Genomic DNA, 25,451 nt, shown 5'->3' on the forward strand with positions numbered 1-25,451 from the left:
TCAGTTTAATTGCAGAGGATCTGTGTTTATAGAACCTCCCATGGACAGGAATTACTGAGACGCCAGCTCAGGACTTTACATGCTCCAAGTAAACATGGCTTATCAACCAACCAACTTTGATCATCTTTAAGTAAAATAAAATAATTTTAGCACAGTACTCCACACTAGTGCTCAATAAAAATATTTGCTGAATGTTTTTCAGAATGAAATAACATTTGTTGGTTTAAAAGATTGACTGGAAAGGCAGAGTGACAGAGAGAGGGAGAGACAGAGAAAGAAACAGATCTTCTGTCCACTGGTTCACTTTCCAAATGACGCAATAGCTGAAGCTAGGTCAGGCTGAAGCCAAGAGCATGGAAATCCACCTGGGTCTTACACGTGCTCAGTAGGGGCCCATGTACTTGATCCATCTTCTGCTGTTTTCTCAACCTCATTAGCAGAGAGCTGGATCTGAAGTGGAGCAGCCAGGATTTGAACTGGAATCTGATATGGAATGGTGATGGCGGCTTAACTCATGTTTAATAAAAGTTAAACATGCCAGAGGTAACAAGCATGACTTATCAAATAACAGATTTCAAAACTACACTTCGATTTCAGAGCTCATATTCCTAACCAATAACTCATGCTGCCCATCAGGAAAAAATGGTTATCTTATCATAGAAAAGTCAATCTGTTCTCTAGTATCAAAGAAATAACTAAGTTCCACAGGGCACAATGATATAACACCACAAAGAGAAAAATGCTTACTGCTTTTATGTAACTCAGAAATATTGTGAGTACAGTCACTACAGTAAGATTCTTTAACAAAAAGCAAAGAAAATTAAAAGGTATTCACTATCTAAATAGAGAAATGTCAAAAAAAGAGATAAGAAAATGGATAAATTAAAATATTTGAGGAATTAAACTATCAAGAGTTTTTTTCTAGAATGGGGTGGAGGGAGAAAAAGAAGCCGCATTTCTAATGAAGATCTGATAAACACTCAGGTCCAATTATAGTGGCCCGAGTATAAACACAGGTCTAGAATGTAACAGTAAACTGTAAGTGATTGCATTAGTGTTGAACCGGCTAGACAAAGAAGACACTAACAGCACATTCTTGGTCTGAATTTAATTTGAAAAATAAAAAAAGGTAGAGCCGGCGCCGTGGCTCAATAGGCTAATCCTCCACCTTGCGGCGCCGGCACACCGGGTTCTAGTCCCGGTTGGGGCGCCGGATTCTGTCCCGGTTGCCCCTCTTCCAGGCCAGCTCTCTGCTATGGCCAGGGAGTGCAGTGGAGGATGGCCCAGGTGCTTGGGCCCTGCACCCCATGGGAGACCAGGAAAAGCACCTGGATCCTGGCTCCTGCCATCGGATCAGCGCGGTGCGCCGGCTGCAGCGGCGGCCATTGGAGGGTGATCCAACGGCAAAGGAAGACCTTTCTCTCTGTCTCTCTCTCTCACTGTCCACTCTGCCTGTCAAAAAAAAAAAAAAAAAAAAAAAAAAAAAAAAAAAAAAAGGTAAATAGCAAACTAAAGCTATATATGAAATAAAACTACCAGAAGCTATTTTGAAAATCCAGCCAAAAGAAAAAAAGATTCACCTCAGGACTGCACCAATACAATCTAAATTCATCTTCAGTTTGCACTGTTGAATTGAGCTGAATCAAACCACGGGCCAACCTAGAACACCGGTTGGCTCAGCCTGAGGAAGCTGCTCAAGGCGCTCACACAGAACCCACTGGACTCTTTCCTGAGATGCTGCCTCTGTCATGTGTCCATGATTTTAAAAATAAGCAAAATGTTCTGGAGCATTCAAGACACAGGAATGAAAAGCAGCAAGATTCACACACATCTAGCCTTTTAAAATAACAGTAGGGATCTGTAGGGCATTTTAAATTGGCAATGGCAAAGACTATAATTTTCTGCTAAAGAGATTATCACAATTTTTCAACCTAGGTTTGAACCAAGGCTCGTAAGCGCTCTGCTATTTGATGCAGTGTCATACCTAACACAACTTGGTTATGGCTTCAACGTAGCAGATTATAATCTCTGACTCCCGGACACCTTTGAGTCAATCAATTCAAAAGGAAGTGAGTTTGACACATTAAATTATTATGGTAAAGTATAGTGCTTCGTTCTATTCCCCACTCCTATATTGTCTTCTTTTTTAAAGAAGGAAATTTTTTGAAAAATATTTCGAGTTCTCAAGTGGCTCTGATGAGCTGAAATTACATTTTTACATTTACATTTTAACTCTTGATTCCTGGGATCAACACAATCCACAGTTAGGTAAAAAGAGACAACAAATATGGCTAGAAGGGCTACTGAAGTCTTAAGGAAATAAACCAGTGGCCCAGCTCATGAGAACCTGAAAAATAGCATATTTACATAATGGTGAAGAACTTTTTCTTTAGTGTTTATATCTTTGGTATGTTTTTTCCCCCAGTATTTTAAGCAAAGGTAATGACACAACTTAATGAGTTACAGTCTGCATCCTGTTTCATCCATTGTTCTTTAAGCATTTGTGCTGAGTAAAATTATATCTTCAATTACCACCCTGGGCTTTTATGCACCACAGATACTCTCTAGCATAATCATTGTTCCTTCTTTTAATATGTACTGAAGAAACCATGGTTAAATTTTCTTCTTTTACCATGAACTTTCAGGATACACATGCTGTTCAATAGTGCCAAAGGAGTCTGTTTAAGGGAAAACATATCAATCCAGACTGAGAAGAAAATCAAAACTGATTGGGAAAGCTGGAAGCCTGACTTTGTTTTTTTAACTGCAATGTGAAAGGTAAGAGGGAATAGATATCTTGAGGTAGAAAACTGGTATCACATAAACCTAAGCATAGTACCTAATTTAACTACACATTGCTAACAAGTGTATGTAATTTCTTTTGTAAAACAAAGCTGCACAGGAAGTACAATGAAGGAGGAGAGGGAGAAGGGCAGGATGAGAAAGAGTAGAGATGGCCATTTGTACTATAAATTGTTTTCTGTTAAACAAGATTTTAAAAGTGCTTGTGGGGCCAGCACTGTGGCATAGTGAGTAAAGCTGCTGCCTGCAGTGCCAACATCCCATATAGGTGCTGGTTTGTATCCCAGCTGCTCCATTCCCGATCCAGCTCTCTGCTATGGCCTGGGAAAGCAGTGGAAGATGGCGCAAGTCCTGGCTCCTGGCTTCAGATCAGCCCAGCTCTGGCTGTTGCACCCAGTTTGGGAGTGAACCAGCAGATGAAAAACCTCTCTCTCTCTCTCTCTCTGTCTCTCTCTCTCTCTCTCTCTGCCTCTCTGTGTAACTCTGCATTTATTTATAAATAAATAAATCTTAAAAAAAAAAAACGTCCTTGTACCTAGAAGTGTGTGCTTGGTCTAAAGGTTAAGATGCCCTCATCCCCTCCTGAACACCTAGGTTGGATTCCTAACTCCGGCCTCCTGACTCCAGTTTTCTGTAATGCACTAATGGCTCAAATGGTTGATTCCTGTCAGCCACCAGCCACAAAGGAGACCCGGATTACATTCCTGCATTCCTGGCTCCTGACTTCAGCCTGGCATAGTCCTGGCTATTGTGATCATTTAGGAAGTGCAACACAGAAGAGAGAGCTTTCTCCCATTCTGTCTCTGTGCCTGTGTCTCTCTCCTCTGGCAAGCAAATAAAATCTTTAAAAATAAAATCAAAGTTCTTGTTCCTAAACTCTTGAAATCTGTATGCCACTTTCCATCAAAGGATTAAGCTAAGCATAGCTGCTCAGTGGAATATTTTTACTTATCTGAAAGATTAACTTCAATGATATACAGTAGTTGTATCTAGTAACTTTAAGAAAATATGTGACTATTCCGACATTAAAGTGGGTTCCCAAGGTCTTAATATGCATTGCCTGAAATTAACAATGGAGCAATTGCTCACTTTTGCACTCTAGCCCAAATACACACCAAACAGATAAAGCCATATACCCAATTTCTTTTTAATAACTAAACTTAGATTTAAATTTTAAAATAAGTTTTGACATTGATGGCTGTAAAATAACAAAAGCATCTTATATTTGGCTCTTTTAAAAGTTAATTATCTGCTGGCATTATACTAGAAATTCCTTGGCTTCACCTTAAAGCAACACTCCCAAGTGCTAATGAGGATATTATATACATTAGCAGCCAGATAATGTTATGCTTAAAACATGCGTGTTCCATATGTATCCTATTATTAACATTATTCTTGGGATGCCTTGAAAGATCTTTTTAGAAAACAGAGGCCCTATACAAATGAAGCAACTGGGTGCTACTGAGGGAATTCTTGTCAAAATGCAATAAATATGAAAGTGCCAAGATGACAAATTCTTTGTCTTCAAAACATCCTTAACATGAATCAAATTTGGTCTCACTGAAATAGTCAGTGAAGGGAACAGTTAATGGCTGCAGATGTCAGGCATTTTAATCATATCAGGGGATTCCCAAAGAAAAGGGCTAACCCACCTAAGAACTAAACCACTACCATGCAAGCAGACAAGCCCTTCCCCAGTACTGTCACTTCCAAAAAGCCACAAGACAGATGGGAGAAGAAACACATGTAAACAAGGTGGGCCTAATGATTTCCCAATTACAAAAGAGATATGATCTTCTCATTAACTGGCAAACTAATTGACCACAATCGCAGTTTTGTGAATTGAGTCCAGAATCCCAACTTTGGTGTCTGTACTCCACAGAACTCTCCTCGCACTTGCAGAGACCCTCCATCCAGCCACGAAGTTGTCAGTTCTGCTTGATTTGTTTGAATACTACACTCGACGACAGCTGTCGGAAATGGTACATTACAACAGCTGCTATGACAGCTACAAGGGGCTTGGAAGTTTAATTGGGCTCAATGTGACATTGTGCATGATTCTAAACATAGAAATATCCATAAAACTAAGGAAATTTCTAATGGGTCCAAAAAGTATTTACTTATTGGCACCACCAACTGGTTATCCTCAGTTTGAGTCACATCACTGGTCTTGTAATATCTTGGTCACCAGTCTGGTAAGATGTATTAAAACAAAAAACAAAAAAACACAAAACAGTATGAGCAGTTAGATGCACACGAAAAGGGGCATTAAGAGAGGGAGGAAATGGTAAGGAAGTCACGTCAATAAGCTCTTTCAAAGGCTGGCTGGTAGCCAAGGAGGATCCCACAGTGTCTCAGGATTTACTTCCAAAGGAAATGTATTCAGAGGCCCTGAGCCCAGTGCCAACTGCAAACAAAACCGCTCATTATGGTCACAGTCCCCTAGAGAAGGGAGAATGGCTTACTCTCAGCATCGGCAAGGAGGAGGAATGCGAGCAGCAGCAGCAGTGGCCTGGCCATGTGCACCATCCTGCAGCTTGGCAGCAGCACGCGCTGGCAGCTTGGAATCACTGCCTCTGAAGCCACAGCGAGTCTGTCCGGTCTGGAATTTCAGGTTGAACACTTTCAGAGCCTGCAAGGAGGGCAAGACAACACAGTGGTGGTCAGATTTTTCATTCTTTCTCCCTGTTCCATCACAATCAGCATGAATGAAAATTCATTGTAAATACACAATCAACTATAACTGCCATGCTTTAGTATTAGGAAGGAAGGAATACTATTTTTTTTTTTTTTTTTTTTTTTTGTAAAATGTGGTGCCCTAGAATCCCCATTTTCAGGCCATCCCAAAGGCAACCACCTTGAATCTCACTCTCTGCTCATGTTATCTTTCCGGCAATGCACTCTGAGAAGGAACTGTCACTTCTTATGAAACATTACGTGAATACATCAGTGGGAGAAAGCACACTGGTGCAATAAGAAAGATTTAAGTTCCTCCATGCAGGAAAGAAGTCTATTATTGACAGAATAGTGGAAGCTGCTTCCTTGGCATCAGGTGAAATGACAGGGCTATTTCAACTTCTCCAACAAAATAGCAGAGGTTAGAATTTTTCACACTAACACATCTGGCTTCTTCCCTGAAGACACATCAATGTTCAAGTCTAGTTTGACTTCAGTGAGTCAATATAATAGTTAGCATGTGATTCCTTGATTTAGCTGGAATTTTACAGGCCTCTCAGACAAGGGTTTAATTTTCTGTATCTTTGTAAAATCTACAGGCAATAAATCATGTTTAAACAGCCTACTGTGCATAAGACATTAGAGGGAGCTACTTAAAAGAGTCTCAAGATATAGACAAAGTGGATTCTACTTTTTATGAGTTTCCAGATTGGTTAAAAAAAAAAAAAAAAGGTATACCAGATGACTAGTATGAGTTAACAGCTAATTATAGTCAGGAAGGAAAACCCAATAGTGTCTTAAGCAGGTCAGGAATGGCACCATGGATAAAGCAGTATCTCATACCATGCACCTTGAAGTATCATGTAGAATTTTCACAAGAAGAGAGAAGAGCATTCCAGGAACTCTCGGCAACGGCAGGCCAGTGGGAAATAAACTGAAAAGGGTGAGTTTGGTTGGAGCCCAACTTCTCAAGGGCCAGCATGCGTCTGACCACCAAGAAGGCTTGTTAAAAGACAGGTGGGCACCACCTCCAGATTTTATGGCTAAGCAGGTAGGTGGTGGGATCCAGGAATTTGCATTTCTAACAAACTCCTGGATGTTGAGGGTGCTAGTCCAGGGTTCACACTTTGAGAGCAATTGGGTTGCAGCAATGGATCTATGAGATAATTGGAAGATGAGGAAAAGAAAAAGGCTCAGGCATGAAAAAAAAAAAAAAAGGGCACAGACAGATGTGGATGCCCATCTAACAAAGTCCAACAGTCTTTATTCAGCAAACCACAAAAAGAGCTATTTAATGTTTGTGAGCAAAGGAACAACAAGAAACTAAATTTTAGGAAGATTAACTGACAGCTGAATCAGGGATGATTTAGAGAATGCCATTAGGCCACAGCAAGAGTCCCAGGTGAGAAGCGACGCAGGACTTAAGAGTGACGGTGATCCTGGTGGGAATGGAAAAGAAGGGAAGTGATGCCTGACTGGCTCCAAGCAAGAATGTGAAGTACGACTCTTCGGTGATAAGTAATTGTTCCCACGGCACCGCCAATAAATCTAGCCCAGCCTCTTATACAGGGGAGACTCTAAATAAAACGACACAGTGAGAATATCAAACGCTATTTCCTCCTCTATCATCATACGAAGAGCCTGACAATGCAATGACTGTTAAAAATTTGTCCTCAAAATGAAACCGCATACCTCTAATTTTTGTATATTGGATAAATTTTAGACACATAGAAAATTCTTGACAGGAAACACTAGAGATGCTCAGAAATAGCCCAATCTACCAAAATAACTTGTACTTTAAAAAGAATTGTAATGTGGATACTAGAGTTTGTCTTTTCTGAAACTGAACTTGAGTATGAGAACAAAATTTCTTTTTAAGAGATACTATCTTTTACATTACTATGCATGAGCAGTTTGAATGCAGGAAAGATAAAGCAAAAAGGAAGGGGGAAATCATTCTAATTACCATTCCACGAGACAGGCTCTTATTTTTTTTCTTTTTAACGTATTTGTGGGTGGCATGAAGTTGTACACTGAAACACATTTTCTTGAATCCAAAAGCTACCCAGATGTTCCAAATCAGCTATTGTTATCAATCTCATCTAGAAAACAACTTATCAAGCAATTCCCAGCTATCAAATGTTAAAAATCTCAAAACTTCATCGACAAAGTGCTAAGGAAATCAGCTCTCCCCACACCACCACCCTCCTCCCCCTTCCACTATTTCCATCCTCATGCCAGCATCTCTAATGACAGCAAAGTCCAGGAGACATCAGTCCTGTCGGACTCAATTTGTGTCTGTGCAAGCGTATCAGAGCCAACTGCTCCATAATGACTCTGTGCAATCACAGCAATGGAGATCTACACTCACTCAGGGAAGAGATGGCATGGCTTTTCCTTCTACTCAAGCAGAGTGCATAAGTACACTAACCTCTTGCAAATGAACCTTCCAGTGTTAGCTTTGGACACGGAGCAGTGATAGGATCTAGCACTCTAAAAAATGAGCACACATACAAACATACATAGTGATACTTAAATAGGCCATGCCTTAGGCCAAGATATGACACAACAGAGATCAGTGGTATAGTGGTATGAAGGTAAAACCTATTCCAGGTGTGCATTCCAGTCGATTTCCACCCCTTATCTTGGCTGCACACAGATATTGCCAAAAGGGAAATGCTGGCTGCCTTTAGGTAAGATGGAATTTAAATTTTAAAACAAAAGTAGAGCCAGCGCCGCAGCTCAATAGGCAAATTCTCCACCTGCGGCGCTGGCACACCAGGTTCTAGTCCAGGTCGGGTCGCTGGATTCTGTCCCGCTTGCTCCTTTTCCAGTCCAGCTCTCTGCTGTGGCCTGGGAGTGCAGTGGAGGATGGCCCAAGTCCTTGGGCTCTGCACCTGCATGGGAGACCAGGAGAAGCACCTGGCTCCTGGTTTCGGATCAGCGCAGTGCGCTGGCCGCAGTGGCCATTGTGGGGTGAACCAATGGAAAAGGAAGACTTTTCCCTCTGTCTCTCTCTCTGTCACGGTCTAACTCTGACTGTCAAAAAAAAAAAAAAAAAGTAGGACATAAATTTTTAAGATTTAAAGGAAAAATAGCAAGGATGAATAGGACAAATGATTTCTTTTACTACACAGTAAGAGTGGCTTAGGAGTCTTTAAAGAAAAGGGAGTTTGTGCTTCCTAAAAGTAACATGTTTTAGCTTACATCACCAATTACTCTGCTTTTGTCTTACGGCCTTCAACAGAGGCCAACACTCTTGCTTCCATATGCTTTGTCCTTTGTGTCTTCATCGATAGGGACTTGCAGATAAAACTGAATCATCTATATGAATTTGTCATAAAATTTTAAAACTTAGCTTTCAAATTTCTTATACCAAAAAGATCTTATGAAAGAATAATTTTGCTCAATTCCAATTACCTGAATATTTACTTTTGTGTGTATATTTAGACCCAGTTCAGAGAGCCATATAGTACACTGTTATTTTTAATGGAGCAACAAAAAGTATACTTGCTAAACGCCTTAACAAGTCACTGTTTAAAGTGTTCAAATAAGCTGGTTAACTATTCAACTCTTTGTCTTCAATTTAACAGTGTAATACTTTTCTGTTTTAAGTATATTCATATTCAAGCTAATACAAAGGTTGAAGTATTTGTGGGTTTTTTTTTTCAACTTTAGGTGCAACTAATAAATATTTGTGTAGACTGTGTTAACATACACCCAAAAAAGGGCAAAATAGGAATTTTCTGGTTTTATAAACATTGTCAGAGTCCCTAAGAGAAAATGGCTGATTGTAGGTTTTGGGTACAAATTGTAACGTAGACAATAAGTCTTGAACTTTTTGTCATATCAGGAAGCAAAGAAGCTTTGAAAAACTACTTGAAAATATGCAAAAAACAACTAAACAAATTCAAGAGGATGAGAATTCCATAAACTAAATGACAACAAGTAATAACTTAATAAACTAAAAATGTCATCAATAAAATCCATGAGTTCACTCTCTTTAAAATAATATTTTTAAAGACAACCAGAGAAAGTTAAGCAATTAAGCACTTAATAAAGTCTCTATTAAGAATATAAACACTAGTGTTGTCACTAGAAAATCAGGTATGATGGTTTATCTATAAATGCTCTGCTTTCTGTGTTTTAACAAACCCATGCACTCAAGTCTAGACAACTCAGAAGCAGTATGTCATAATGATATTTAAACTAGGCATACATCCATACAAATGTCATTAAGGAGGAAGGGGAATGGTGTGGGAAGGAAGTAGCCCCCAAATGCTGTGATTTCTTTTTAATCAGCCTCCCAGACCAGGCCTGTATAAACTGACCAGAAATGGTACCCATTACTTAGAAAAAGAAACTGTACAAATGATGGGCTACCAGGAGCTCCCATCTATAAAAGAGACAAAAAGAGGAGCTGCCCTGGGGCAGGTGCTGTGGCACAGTGAGTTAAGCTGCCACTTGCAAGACCAGCATCCCACGTCAGAGCATTGGTTCAAGTCCAGGCTGTTCAGCTTCTGATCCAGCTCCCTGCTAATCTGACTGAGAAGGCAGTGAATACTGGGCCAAGTACTTGGGCTCCTGCCACCCATGTGGGAGGCTGAGAGAGAGTTCTTTCCTGGCTTCAGCCTGGACCAAAACTAGTTTCTGGGGCCATTTACAGAGCGAATCAGTGGACAGAAGATGTTTCTATCTTTTTCTCTTTGTCAGTCTGCCTTTCAAATAACTAAGTAGATCTGTTAATAAAAGAAGAGGAAAAGCTGCTTTGGCTGAAGCTGGCAGCAAGGAGGGGCCTGAACCCTGTAGCAAGCCTGACAAAGGCCACTGAGGGTACCCTTCAAATTTCTTCTGCCCTCAACACAGTTACAACACAAGGACACAAAAAGAAAAAACAGAAACAGACTTTCAACATTTTAGCTATTCATTTGCTTTTCCAAGAAAAGCCAGTTTCCTTAAATATTTTATCATGTTACAGGACAAGAATCATCAGCACTGTTTAATATAACTTTTTCCAGGACGGAAATACTCACTATCAGAATTACCTAATAATTGAACACTGTCAGCAAACAAGGGGACTTAAAAACTTTCATGCAAGACTGGAACTGAAAGATAAGTTTATTTTGGTGCAAAAAAATTACATTTATGCATAGCTTTTAATAATACACATTTTCCATGGCCTTTTTAAGTGCCTTCATAGCTCGTGTAACTGAGAGAGTAAGTGCTCTAAAGTTTCTTTTTTTAAAATTATTTATTTGAAAGATAGAGAAACAGAGACAAACAGAGATATCTCCCATCTGTTGGTTCACTCTCCAAATGCCTGCAATAGTTAGGGCTGTGCCAGGCCAAAGCTGAGAGCCAATAACTCAATGTGAGTCTCCCTCAAGGGTGGCAGGGGTCCAAGAACTTGAGCCATCATCTGCCGCTTCTCAGGGCGCACATTATCAGGCAGACAGAATCAGAAGATCTGGTAATCAAACCCAGTGCTCCAATATGGGACGTGAGCAATCCATCTTAACTACTGTGCCAGATGCCTGCCCCTAAACTTTTCACTGTGTTTAAGTATAATTTAAATTTGAACAGTCAAATGAGGATAATAGCTACCACCCTACTGGACGCTGTCTATGGACTCAGTGGACTACAGCTACACATGTCAACAGCCCCAAACAGCACAGCTGAAAACAAGGTCTGTGTTCTCTCCATTGCAGATTGAAGACCGTGGGGTGGAGATTCTACATCTTCGTAGTTTTGACTTCCTAATAATTTGACCCCAAATATTCATTGTTCTTGTAGAAAAGCCCACTTAACCTTTGGGCCACTCACTGCCTGTCTACATCCCTCATCTTGCCAAAAAGGAAAGTTTCTATTTTTTAAACTACTTTAAATAATGTAAAAGGAGGATCAAAAACAGATCAAGTGAATAACTGGGGTGCCAGTGCTGTGGGGCAGCAGATTACGCCACTGCTTACGAAGCTGGACCCGTTTTGGAGCACCAGTTCGAGACCTGGCTGCACCACTTCTGATCCCATTCCCTGCAGTACGCCTAGGAAAGCAACAGAAGATTGCCCAATTATCTGGACTTCTGTCATCCACACGACAGTCCCAGATCCCCAGATCGGCGTTCCAGGCTCCTGGCTTCTGCCTGGCCCACCACTGGATGTTGTGGACATCTGAGGGAGTGAATCAGTCAATGGAATATCTGCCTCTCTTTGTCTCCTGATCTCTGTCACTCTGCCTTTCAAACAAATAATTAAAAAAAAAAATCTATAACTTGGAAATGTCCAAATAGAAAACACTGCTAAGACAGGCCATATAAGAGGATTATTAAATTGATAAAGCAATGAACAATACCAGATATATCTCTGAATAAAATCCTTTAAAAAATCTAGGAAGTTATTTTTTGGAGAGAAATTTGAAGTGCCTTAAGCTTACACTGCTTAATATAAGAGCACATCAAATCAAAACTTTAATTTTTTTCTTCTGTTTTGCCCTAAACATGTTTGCACCACAATAAATCAGAAAAAAAGAATTTATGAGCTATTACATATAAATTTGAAGTAGTAATTAAATCATTTTACTTTTGTCTTAGACTGTGACAATATGAAGATATCAGGAGACTATAAATACACAATGGGTCTTTGGAGAAATCAAGCATATGTAAGATTCTCTGTATGTTTAATTCTAATGCACAGAGAGAAGAGCCAATAACTACCAGTCTGAGTTTTATGCAGTATGATTCACTTTCCAAATCACTATCGATGTAACTCTGGAAGATTTCAAATAATTTTACATTCAGAGGCACACATAAATATTAGTTACTTTCAGACATGGCAAAATGACATTATTAACTTTGACTGTCTCTCCTTTGGGAAGTAATAGTGAGACAGACCAGGAGAAAGGAACAAAGAGGAAGGAAGGACAGAAGGACGGAAGGACGGAAGGACAGAAGGACGGGAGGGAGGGAGGGAGGGAGGGAGGGAGAGAGGGAGGGAAGGGGGGAAGGAGAGAGGAAAAGGGGAGGGAGGGAAGGGGGAGGGGGGAAGGGGAGAGGAAAAGGGAAGGGAGGGAAGGGGGAGGGAGGGGGGAAGGGGAGAGGAAAAGGGGAGGGAGGGAAGGGGGAGGGGGGGAAGGGGAGAGGAAAGGGGAGGGAGGGAAGGGGGAGAGGGAGGGAGGGAAGAAATCTCATATCCCAGTGTATCTATTTTTTCCTTAAAAACAGAACTATAATTCTGATTTGAACAAAGATGGCATTAGAAAAAGCATCTAATTTCTTTGAGTGACTTTTGTATGTCATATCTTCTGTCTAGTCTTCTGTGATGCTCATGATACCTGGAAATGGAGACTTTAAAATCCAAGTCTTTTCCACATGCTGTTGGGCTGTTGGGACTCTGCTATTCCCCTCCTCCAAAAGGCAAAGGAAAAGTAATAAACTGATTTTTCTCAGAAATTACAAAAATATACAACCCAGTCACTTACCACCCAAACAATCCAATACAGACTCTAGTATTTTAATCTTTCAGCAAATGGACGTGAAACCAACATGTCTCACTCATTATATGATTTCATTATCTTAAAAATCAAGAAGGGGTTTCTTTTATAACGTGCGCAAATTTTTGTTTAAAATACACTACTTTGGAGTGGGCATTAAGCCTAGTGGTTAAGACGTCCATATGCTCTCTGGGAGTGCCTGTATTGGAGTTCCAGCTCTGGCTGATTTTAGCCTCTGGTGGGGCGAGAGTGGGGCAGTATTGTGACTATGAGACCAGCCTTGTATATGTGAATGTGGCCATGCCAATTCAAGTCCCAGTAGCTGCATTTTCCAACCAGCTCCCTGTTAATGCAGCTGAGAAAACAGCAGAAGATGGCCCAAGTAATTTGGGGAGTGAATCAGCACATGGAAGTCTCCCCTTCTCTCTCACTCTACCTTTCAAGCAAATAAATAAATCTTTTTATAAAAATGCACACTGGGATGTAGCAGGGATGGCTCAAATAATTGAGTTTCTGCAACCAACGTGGGAGGCCTATACTGCAACCCCAACTCCTGGCTCTGGTCTCACTTCAGCACCAGCTGTTCCAGGCTTTCAGGAAGTGAATCAATGGATGACAGCCCTCTCTCTTGTCTGCCTGTCATCTGTCTATTCTCACGTTCCTTTTGTCTTTCTATCTCTCAAATAAATAAAAAACTAATTCCAAAAAATTTAAGTACACTTACCTTTTAGAATATATGATTGGCAATAATGTTTTAATTATTGTTATATCTATTTTCATCATTTTAGCTCCATCAAGCATAGGAGGAAAAAAGCTCAGGTAATATATGTTTTATTTCCTTACTATGAAAAGCAACTTCAAAGATTCACTTTGTGAGCATTTACTACTCCCTATAGGGAGTAATCTAGTGCTGATTTCATTTTTCTTTTGATTGTTTTAAAAACAAAATTAAGGATCTTTAAATAAGTTTTAAATACTTCATCACTTGAGCTCTAAGGAAACTGATTTAGCCTGTATTATACCTACACCTTCTTGCTCAGAGTGATAAAAACTCTGAACCAGTGACTCTCAACAGAGAATGGTAAAACCTCCTTCACAAGGACATCTGTTCAGGAACCATTTTTGCTTCCACAGCTTAAACAAAGTCGGTGCTACCATCATCCAAGGGTTGGAGGCCTGGGATGCTGCTAATTACTGTACAGAGCATGGAAGAGCCCCCACGCAAGGAAATATCCTGCCCCAAATGTCAACAGGGCCAATGCTGGGACACACCATAGGAGAACGCTGAGGGAAACCCGAAATGAAGAAAGGGGGAACCTTTAAGACTTATTTCTTGAAAATGTATTCTGAACTCGTCTATTTGCGGTGTTTGCAGAGAACTTTTTTTTTTTTTTTTTTTTTTTGACAGGCAGAGTGGACAGTGAGAGAGAGAGACAGAGAGAAAGGTCTTCCTTTGCCGTTGGTTCACCCTCCAATGGCCGCTGCGGCCGGCACACCGCGCTGATCCGAAGCCAGGAGCCAGGTGCTTCTCCTGGTCTCCCAAGCGGGTGCAGGGCCCAAGCACTTGGGCCATCCTCCACTGCACTCCTGGGCCACAGCAGAGAGCTGGCCTGGAAGAGGGGCAACCGGGACAGAATCCGGCACCCCGACCAGGACTAGAACCCGGTGTGCCGGCGCCGCTAGGTGGAGGATTAGACTAGTGAGCCGCGGCGCCGGCCTTGCAGAGAACTTTTTATACATAAATCCAACACACGATTTGAACTTCTGCACGGGGAAATACAGATGACACCCAAATCTCCCTGTTGGTCGTAGGCTATACAGAAAGCTGGCTGCCTTACGGAAAGCTCAGTTCACAGGTTCGAGCAACATAAATTGTGTCACCAATTAAAGGAATGAACCTGTTAAATGGAGCAGACATTACTGATGTCTGTCAGTGGATAAACACCGTCCCCATCCTCCATGATGGGACTCTAAGGGGAAGAGTATTAGGAAAGAAATATTCTGTTCAAAACAATGTTTTCATTTCTTTTCATTTTCAAGAAAATCTCTGCCAGCAACAGACGTAGATGGTGGAATGGTGAGTGGCCATCAGAAATGTCTGGGGAAAATGAATATTTTGTTTACTTTCTCAATGTTGTCCTCATGACTAACTCTGTCTCTCTGAAATTCTGCTAACAACATGGGAAGCAGAGGGAGAAACCAAACAAATGGTCACTTAAACAAACACAAACATAGTCTAAAGAATGGTAGCAATGACAAATATTCATCAATAACACACTCTCCTCTCACTCTGAACACTTATTTTATTCCATTACATTGCACTCATTTTTATTGTTAGTACCCTTTTCCCACCCACTTGTCTCTTTCAATGAAACCACACATTGACAAAAATCAGAAGAAAAATGACAGATCATCTGGAGCAACACTCTCAGTTCACAATGAACAATGAAGGGGATGGGCCTAATGGAACCAACAGGGATACACATCTGGCTAGTCCAGGGGAGGTTTAGAACCGAGTTCCTAGTATAGCACTGCATCTGCTTTTATCATCTTTGTTTACCAAAGCAAAGACAGCTAGCTCAGGTATGACCACGACTAACTATGAAATCAGCAACACAAAGAAAAGGCTTCTTCTCTAACTAGCAGACAGACAATATAAGGATTGACACAAATGAAGGAGGAAGACAACATTAAAGGTGGGGACTAGGAAGAAATGAAATGAATAAAGAAATGGATAAAGATAAAGAGTATTTGAGAATCACTGTCCAGTGCCAATAAGTAACTCACAAATCAAAGTTTATCCCAAAGTCAAAACTTCTCCGAAGGGTCAGTTGTTAACTTGGTAATCCATTATTATGTACTCGCATTCTTAGTCAAGGAGCTTATAAATGTGCTTTGGAAGGAGAAATGATTAACCAGAAATGGACTTTTTAAAAATCTCACGTTAGTAACTGAAGGAGTAACAAGCAGACACAGGTTTATAGCACCTTAATACATATGTATTTGTATATTACCATCAAGTTCTTTTTCATAAATTATTTTTCTTAAACTTTAGCAAGGACACACATTGACTAATTGGGAGGAATTACAAATGTGCTAGATGGTGAATTCGCAGAATTACACAGGATAGTTATCCAGGTGGAAAGAAGCCAGCCCCAGTACATTTTATTATAAAGTTGCTGAGGGCAACATGGCCATATTGAAAGAAGAAATGAAGGAACACAATGGATATTTTTCAAAAGCACTTGGCCTTATAAAGTGATTTGATAATAAAGTACAAAAATTTCCTGCAGCAATAAAAGCACTATGCATTTCCCATAAGAGATGTGTCACACTAGCAATGAAAAAAATATTTTGCCATATTCACTCTTTTAGAAAATATATTCAAGACCTCCAGAAATAGATTTTCTGTATAATACCATCATTTTATTATACTTCTATAAAATACTCAAACAAAATACACAGTACAGATATCATAAAGGAGCTTAAAATCATTAAAAAACTAGTAACAAACTAGATGTAGTAACCTTCTCAATTCCAGGTTTTCTAGATACTAGTTGTAAGCTTAAATGAATAGTGCACATGATTAAAATAAAGGAAATGCAAATAAAAACATCAACTAAACTTCTACGCTGGATTTATGTCTCATTAGGCCTCTTGAAACACAAATTTTTATATTCCAAAGTAGAGGAGTAGCTGGGCACTCACATGATGAGCAGGAGCAAGTCCAGGGAACTGGCTGGGACTAGGACAGGCAATCCAATGGTGCTGAAAAGCACTGGGGACCAGGGATGCCCAGCCACTATTTGGTAGAGGATCAAGCCCAAGGTAAAGTGGCACATTTTAGAAATTCTTCTACCTTCTGTGATCTACTCAATGATGTTTTAATCAAGCTGAGCACACTCACCCTTTCTTTTATTATTTTCATCAGATATTTTACCATAATGTGTTGTTATCATCTACCTTATACAAATTTTTGACAAGTCATACCTAGAATGTATGCTCCCCCTTTTTCCTACAGCAATTGTCACTAGAGTCAAAAATGTTAATTGTATAAATCTTTATCATTTTCAAACTTGTCATTATAGATGTGTCATTATACATGCATCTCATAAATGATACACATCCCCCATGCACAAATAGGAGGGGTCATCAAAACAGTTCATGAAAATGTGTATAATTAAAAACTGTATATGGATTTCAAAAATTTTTTGAACCAAAATAAACTTATCTTTAAATACCATTTTTTCCAAAAACACTTTGAAATCCCCTCATACTCTGCATGTTTAAAAATACATGTGAAAAAGTATATATTACACACACTTATGTTACTACTATTGAACTAAATTTATTATCAGACACTTAAAAATTAAAAATTTTCTAAATCAGACAGAATGAATTCTGTAATTTTTCCTAGATTAAACACATTATTAGAGGCTCATTGCCCTAAATACTGTGTGGTTTGGATTTTTTTTCATATATGTTCTACGTGACCATAGTCAAAATAAGAGCTATGATTTATTTTACCAATCTATTTATGGATTGAAACAGTTAACATTAATAAACAAATTTTAAAGGCTGTATTCAAAGGCTGATGTCAACATGATGTAACACACAGAAGAAAAAAGCAACTGTTGTTGTTTGAGACTTTCAGACAATGTCCTTATACTTGTAAATCATGTACTAAACTAGAATAACTTTACACATAAACCACTTTTTTGTTTGAAAAATGAATTCCTTTATTCTTTAATTATAAGAACTTTTTTTTTAATGCCAGGCACGGCCATAGTTACAAGATGCATGCAACAATGCAGAAGACAAGGTCTTTTATGTTGATACATTCTGGTATGAGGAAACAGAAAACCACAATTTTTTTTTAAGCTTGTATGGATTTATTTGAGAGGCAGAGTTATAGACAGAAAGAGGGAGAGACAGAGAAAAAGGTCTTCTATCTGGTGGTTCACTACCCAAATGGCTGCAACGGCCAGAGCTGGGCCAATCCCAAGCCAGGAGTCAAGAGCTTCTTTTGGGTCTCTCCAACAGGTATAGGGGCCCAAGCACTTGGGCCATCTTCTGCTGCTTTCCCAGGCCATAGCAGAGAGCTGGATCAGAAGAGGAGCTGTCAGGACACGAACGGACGCCCACATGGGATGCTGGCACCACAGGCTGGGATTAACCTACTGTGCCACAGTGCTGCCCCCTCCCCATGAATGATTTTTAAGAATTAGTTACCTGGTGTTATAAACAAAATTAAGCAAGGTAACGCAGTGGAGAATACCTGGTTTATGGAGGGGATAGGTGAGGCTTTAGATAGAGTAAAAGGTGAGGCCTCGGAAGAGGAGGCACAGGAGCCTGAACCTGAATGACAAGACAAAACATAGAAGAGCTTTGCAAGCTAAGGATCCGACTACCCAGGGCAGAGGCTTGGCAGCAGGGATGAGCTTGGTGTGTCTGGAGCAGAAGGGGGAAGGCAGAGAAAGATATAAGGTAGGCTGGTAAAACAGGGTGGCCCAGACTGCACCAGGCCTGCAGGCCAGTGTAAAGAATGGATTACATCTGAAATGCAGCAGGAAGATACTGAAAGGCTTTATACATGGAACGGCATGATCTGATTTATATTTAGATGACTTTCCAGTGGCTGGGTTTCAGTAGTTTTAAAAATGCCATCTCCACAATGGCTGAACCCACCCACAAGTCCCAGCAGAGAGTTCCAATCCATTTATTTGGACATAGCCATTTAACTCTAGTGTGAAGTCTTTTGACCCTTCATCAAAGTCTCCCCAGTTTCTTTATTCACTGGTCTCATGGCAGTCTCCTCTTCCCAATTTTGTTTAAAACAATCAGAAACAACGCTTTGTCCTTTCAGGTTGTAAGCTGCTCTCTGTCCTACTTAGCAACGTGCCCAAATAAATCTTTTCCCTCCTATAGAGAAGCTTAACACATGTTAGCATTTTTACGTGCAAAGTAAAGTACCTGATGTTAGTTCTCATTTGCGTTCCTGAAAAACTCAAATGGAAAAAAAAATCTGCTTTCACGTACAAAGAAACAGTGTGCATTTCGGATCTCTGTGGTCACACTTTTAAATGTGTGATTCCAGAAAGGCTTTCTACACTCACTCTACATTTTTTCTTTTTTTGAAGTTTAGTAGATCAAAGTCTTTTCATTTTTTCATTTTTGTTGACCCTTTTAAGCCTTGTAATTTTAGCAATGATACTAATACCAAACAGTACACTGAAATTCAGGCTTATTAGAAAACAAGGCCTTTCCAATAAGTCAAAACTCCTTTCTTGCAGGATTTAGAAGCAAGGTCTTGCTGTGAGTCAATTGCTGGCTAAGTTCCCAAATTAGCTTTTCAGTCTCAGTTATCTTTTACACTTCATCCCTTAGTCTTCACTCCAGGATTTCCTCTATTATTGAAGCAAGGCTTTTAATACTCCAACAGGAAGTCATTTAATTTCTTAGTATTTCCTATTAGTTACCTAAATTGACTTGAGACTAACAGTATTTAAATGTCTTTCTAAGACAAAATACATTATAGAACACTTTATATGGAAAATGTAGAAAGTAAGCCTCCTCACCCCCTCCTCCCCAAAAGCTCCCTTTTTCGCTATCTCATGTGGAAGAGGGGAGGAGTATATTTACCCTCTGTGTTGGCTTAGCCACCTGTCTTGGTCAAAAGAATGAGACAGAAGCAATGTTCTGTCCTTCTGATGCCGAGCCTCAAGATGCCCAAGAAACCTCGGGCAGGTGTACATAGTCCTGCTCACTTGCTGCCCGGGGTCCCATGCCACCACTATCATCTAAATGAGCCCTGGCTAGCCTGATAGAAGTTGAGGAAGCATGTGGAACAGACGTGAGCTAGCCAGCTGAGCCATCTTAGAGCAGGCAATTGCCTGAAGACCTGGCAGCTAACCACAGACTCAAGACCAACCAAGATCAGCTGAGCCCAGTACAAACCAGCAGAGCCATCTATCTGAGCCCAGCTCAAACTGTCAATCTGGAGAACTGTGAGATAAATAAATGGATTTGGGCTAAGCTACTGTGTTTGGAGATGGTCTGGAATACAGCAAAATCTAATGGCCACATGGTGTTAAATATTTACTCACACACTGTTAAACAAAGATAAATAAGTGCACATTTTCTTCAGTATGCTTATCCCACTTTAAATCCTCAGATAGGCAATTTGGTTTCCTATGCCAACACCTAAATTAGTGTGACCATCTTTAGATAGGAATCAAGTATTAAAACCAATACCAGCTCTTTCAGAATTTTAAAATAGGGTAGCCTGTGCCTGGCATTGTGGTTAAGCACATAAAGCCACTTCCTGCAACACCAACATCTCACATGAGTTCCAGTTCATGTCCCAGCTGCTCCACTTTGGATCCAGCTCCCTGCTAATGGCCCGGGAAAAGCAGCTGCTCCACCTGCAGTTCAATTCCCTGCTAACCTCCTGGAGAAAGCAGTGGAAGATGGCCCAAGTCTTTGTGCCCCTGCCACTCATATGGAAGACCCAGATGAAGCTCCTGGCAGCCGCCACAGTCATCTGGGTAGTGGACCAACAGACAGAAGATCACTCTCTGGCTCTGTCTCACTCTCAAAACAAATAAATCTTAAAAAAGGGAGGGAGGGGCGCCCTGCCACTTAGGAAAATTAGTTAAGTTGAAACATTTTGTAATTTATGCCTCCTACAATTATAAATATTCTCTGCTGCACAGCTCAGAGAGAGCAAAATTGTCTAAAATGTGTTTAATCATTGGCTAAAACTTATAGTATGATGTATATATTATTTATATATGTATATTTATTTAATATATATATTTACTGTGTATATTTTTAGTATAGATATTAAAACTTGTTGTATGTAATAATGCATGTATCTGGGTCTCAGCTGATCTTACCAAGTGCACTGACAGGTAGTTAGTATCATTTTAGAAGGTTTCCTTAAGTAGTTGCTACTCAGGGATAAGTCCCACAATTGAAGTTAGGCTAGCAATCTTAAGAGGGAATGTTCAACACAAGCTTTTTAAAGAAATGACACTTTGAACAGTCAGTGTGTGCTCCTCAGTTCTGTTTCTGACAGCATGCAAGGTGTGTCTTTCCCAAGACATGCAGAAGTCAAAATGACTAGGTGTTACAATGTGTGAAAAGGTACAGGTATAAAATTATTTAAATTAATAAATTAACAAGGCTGCTAAATATAAGGTCAATATGAAAAACCAGCTATAGCATATACTCAAAATAATTAGAAAATAAACATTTTTATTATTCTCATATTTGCATGCACTTATTTATATTTATTAGAGTGTGTGTGTGAGAGAGAGAGAGACAAAGAGAAGGAAGACAGAGAGATCTTGCATCCACTGGTTCACTCCTCAAATGCTGACAACAGCCAGGGCTGCGCAAGGCTAAAGTCAGGAGCCTAGAGCTCAATCCAGGTTTCCCTTGTGGGGACAAATGCCCAAGAACTTATGCCATCACTTAATGCCTCCCAGATTTCAAGCTGGCAGGAAGCTGGAATTGGAAACGGAGTTGGGACCTAAATCCAAGCACTCCAATATGGGATGCAGGCTTTCCAAGAGGCAACTTAACCACTGTGCCATCCACCAGTCCCTACCCCTGAAAACAACCATTTTTAAAATATGCTTGTTAAAATATCATAAAACAGTGTAAACAATCAAGGAAATACATGTAACAAGTTTACAGAATTGCTATGCAATTACACAGCATTAATAAAAAAGATAACCAATGACTGCAATATGTTCACGATTTGAAAGACTCATTATTATAAATATGTCAATTTCCCTATATCGATTTGTGCATATAAAACCAATATAAACTGTAACATGTTCTCCTTGTGAAATAGAAAACTTGACTTTAGAACTTATAAGGAAATATAAATAACCAAGGATAACTATGACAATTTTATAGAAGAGCAAAACAGAAAAGGATTTATACCACAAGTTTTCAAAACTTATAAAGATATGGAAGCCCTTTATGTCCCAAACTTTCAATCCTGTAAATAATTCAATGACATATATTTATTTCAAAGTTAGTATAAATGGTGTATTTATTGCTCAATTTGTCATTATAGGTGTCCTATGCATAGGATGATGGAACATAAGGGGTTAAGAGTGATGTGCTGCCTTAAGAACAGAAAGTGTTACAGAATAAGTCTAGAAACCTATCTACAAATTCAGGCAGTAAATTGATGCACAATTCATTATTCAGGCAGTTGACTGATACACAACGGCATCCCCAAAATGCATTAGAAAATAAAATAATCTTTTCAATCAGCGGTGCCGAGTCAAATGGGTATCTGTATGAATAAAAATGTATGTGGCCGGCGCTGTGGCTCACTTGGCGAATCCTCTGCCTGCGGTGCTGGCACCCCGGGTTCTAGTCCCAGAAAGAGAGCCGGATTCTGTCCCAGTTGCTCCTCTTCCAGTACAGCTCTCTGCTGTGACCCAAGTGCATGGGCCCTGCACCCGCATAGGAGACCAGAAGGAGGCACCTGGCTCCTGGCTTCGGATCGGCGCATGCCGGCCGTAGCAGCCATTTGGGGGGTGAACCAACAGAAGGAAGACCTCTCTCTCCCTCTCTCCCTCTCTCTATCTAACTCTGTCAAAAAAAAAAAAAAAAAAAAAAACACATATGTTGACTCCCATCTTTCCCTATCTACAAATTCAATGGATTACAGCCTAAACATGAAAGATAAATAATAAATACTGTGAAAAGCAACACATAAGAATATCTTTCTTCTTGGGATAGGCAAAGATTTCTAAAATAAGGCAAAATAAAAACAAAGACTGGTAAACTGGAACTAATTAAAATTTAAAATATCTGTTCATCTAAAGACACAACTTAAAGAGAACATCCCACAGAACAGAAAAAGATATTTGCAAACATGTATCCACCACAGACCAGACATTATCCATTTTTCAGTGTATTGTCTATGTTTCTTTTGGGGAGGGTGAGTGGGAATAAAAGCTTTGAACGGGCAATTCACAAAAGAGATTATCTTCATGGCCACTGAACATATGAAAAGTGCTCAACAATGTTAGACATTGGAGAATTGCAAATTAATTATCACAATGAGAAACCACTACACACCAGCAGAATGAATGTCAGAAATTGGAAACACCACACATTGGCAAGGTTGTGAAACAAAGGAATATTCATATATTGCTCATAGGAGTACATAGGATAATGTTATTTTGCAAGATGTTAAAAAACAAGGCTGCAAATTCAACTTTCAGCTCACAGGCTGATGGAGGGGGTGTGACAGCATCAAAGGTGCTGTGCCTTGCAGACAGCTGCACTGCTTACTCCATCAGGCCTAGTACTGGGCTGCTGGGAGGTAGGTTTCTTAACATTTTACAGGTCTAGCTTCACAAAAATGTTACTGCCCAATCCTCAATCTTAGTACCTGTTTAAGAACTTAAAAATTATATATATAAACAAGCAAAAGTAAAAATCTCTAATTAATAACCTTATTTTAATACATGTTTTCTTTCCATGTTAATAATTAAAAAAGAAAATTGCTTAATAATAAAACCAAAGGTTTAATATAGGGTCACAAAGAACCTATCAACAATGATATTGAATGTTAATTTTCTACATCCCACATCATGCTAATACATGTCAGACACAAAGAAGATTAAACAAGGGTGATACCTCTAATGCATTTACTTGCTTGGAAATAAAGGAGTGTGAAATATTAACAAAGTATGACAATATTTGTATGTGTTATGATTAAAATAAATGGTCTGAGTAACACATATCCATATGTACACAGTGAAGAAAAATACTATCTCTGTACACAGCAAAGTTTCTGAGAAATTTGTGGTATCTGATGAAGATCTGTGACCATACAAGAAGGCCTCAATTTGACAAAATATACTTCAATAACAAGCATAATACTTAAATATTGGTATGTTAAAAACATTTTCGGGTGCCAGTAAGTTGGCTATTATAAATATACCATATTTGGGTATAAGAGGGAATTAATGTGTGGATAAAGTCAGCTTCCAAGGCAGGCTGAGTTTATCCAAAAGGCAGCAAAATCTGCACATGGACCTCAAGGCTAGAATTATGACAATAGCAATGGGTTATCTTTTGGACAATAGTCAACAAGATGATAAATCATAATACTGCATTCCAACAGAACGTAATCAATATGCATTATTGCCATAATAACATAATCCCAATTTCTCTTATATGGCATTAGACAATTCTGATTTTCTCGAGAGCAACAGCTGTGTAAAACATTACATATATATGTTTTACAAATATAAAACCTTGGCCACTGAAACAGACTAGTGGTTGAACAAATGCAGAGTTCTCCACTTTACTATTATCAAATCAGAGAAAAAATTAAAATCAGGGATGGGGGTAGCAATTGGAGGAAAGAATTTTCTGTCCTTTAGTGTTAAAACAAGATTTAGTCAGACTCTCAAAAGGGGTTCCATGCGAAAATGATACTGTATAGAATATAGTATCACTGAGTCTTCTCAATGCTCTTAAGGATCATAAAAACCCCATAGTACCATTCCAAATGCAAAAGACAGAAGTTAATTCAGTACCTACATCAGATGACACAGGCTCTGTGAATTCAAGATGAAAAGAGCTTACACGGTATGCTACGAATAAAGTAGGATTTAGATTTGATATATTTTGTTTTAAAGGAAAAAAACCTATATGTTTATGGAGCTGTAGATCCAAAGCCTCACCATATTCTAGAAGAAAAAAACAGCTTTGCCTGCCAGAATGAATGGCCCATAAATTTTAGGATGTCAGAAGTAACAAAGAAGCAAGAAAAGAGTATAAGTACTGTCATACTTATAAAACGTCTTTTGAAAAGACTTTCTGATTTAATAGCTACTATTTATGGGGCTCATTTAAAATTCTATACAATATGCCTCTACAAGGTAAACATTTATTTCTTGTTTTAGAGATGAGACTGAAATCCAGGAAAAATAACCTCCCTAACATCTAAAGCTTGTGTGAAACAGAACTTCAGTTCCAAGTCAGTTTAATTAGATCAGAAGCTGCCTGTCTTGTAGCTATCTAATCTCACAAAAGCTTCTCAAAGTAGGATTTATCTTCATGTGCAAATGGGAAAACAGGCTCAGAGGAGTAGCCAGTGTCTGGCCCAAATGCTCAGAGCTGGCAATTTTCAGACATGGTTCCTCTGATTGCAAATCCCACAAATCCTCCAAACTAAGATTGAAAACAAATCAATGCATGCTAAGTTGGCTTTTATAGGTTGAACTGCATCTTCCCCCAATTTTCATATGTGATGTTTTGTTAGTAGGATTCCAGAATATAACCTTACATAAAGATAAGGTCTTCACAGGAGTAATCAAACTAAAATGAGCCATGAGGGCGAGCTCTAATCCAGTATGACTGGCATTCTCATAGGAAGGGAAAATTTACCTACAGACAATGTGCCTAAAGAGGAAAAACAATGTAAAGACACAGGGATA

General features: G+C 39.4%; 1 protein-coding gene and 1 pseudogene across 10 annotated transcripts in view; both read right to left on the reverse strand.

Moving 5' to 3' along the window:
• LOC127493654 (T-complex protein 1 subunit eta pseudogene) overlaps nucleotides 1-5,261 on the reverse strand; it is a 42,668-nt pseudogene extending 37,407 nt beyond the window's left edge.
• The window catches only part of PTPRD (protein tyrosine phosphatase receptor type D), a 1,630,925-nt gene that overhangs the window by 426,688 nt on the left and 1,178,786 nt on the right, over nucleotides 1-25,451 (reverse strand). For all 10 annotated transcript variants that reach the window (XM_070051957.1, XM_070051959.1, XM_070051976.1 and 7 more), the window contains one exon: nucleotides 5,268-5,434. In XM_070051957.1, the coding sequence (XP_069908058.1) occupies nucleotides 5,268-5,331 (64 nt within the window). In that variant the 5' untranslated portion in view covers nucleotides 5,332-5,434. The remainder of the gene's footprint in view (nucleotides 1-5,267; nucleotides 5,435-25,451) is intronic.

Source organism: Oryctolagus cuniculus, chromosome 1 (genome assembly GCF_964237555.1).
Source record: "Oryctolagus cuniculus chromosome 1, mOryCun1.1, whole genome shotgun sequence".
Taxonomy (NCBI): domain Eukaryota; kingdom Metazoa; phylum Chordata; class Mammalia; order Lagomorpha; family Leporidae; genus Oryctolagus; species Oryctolagus cuniculus.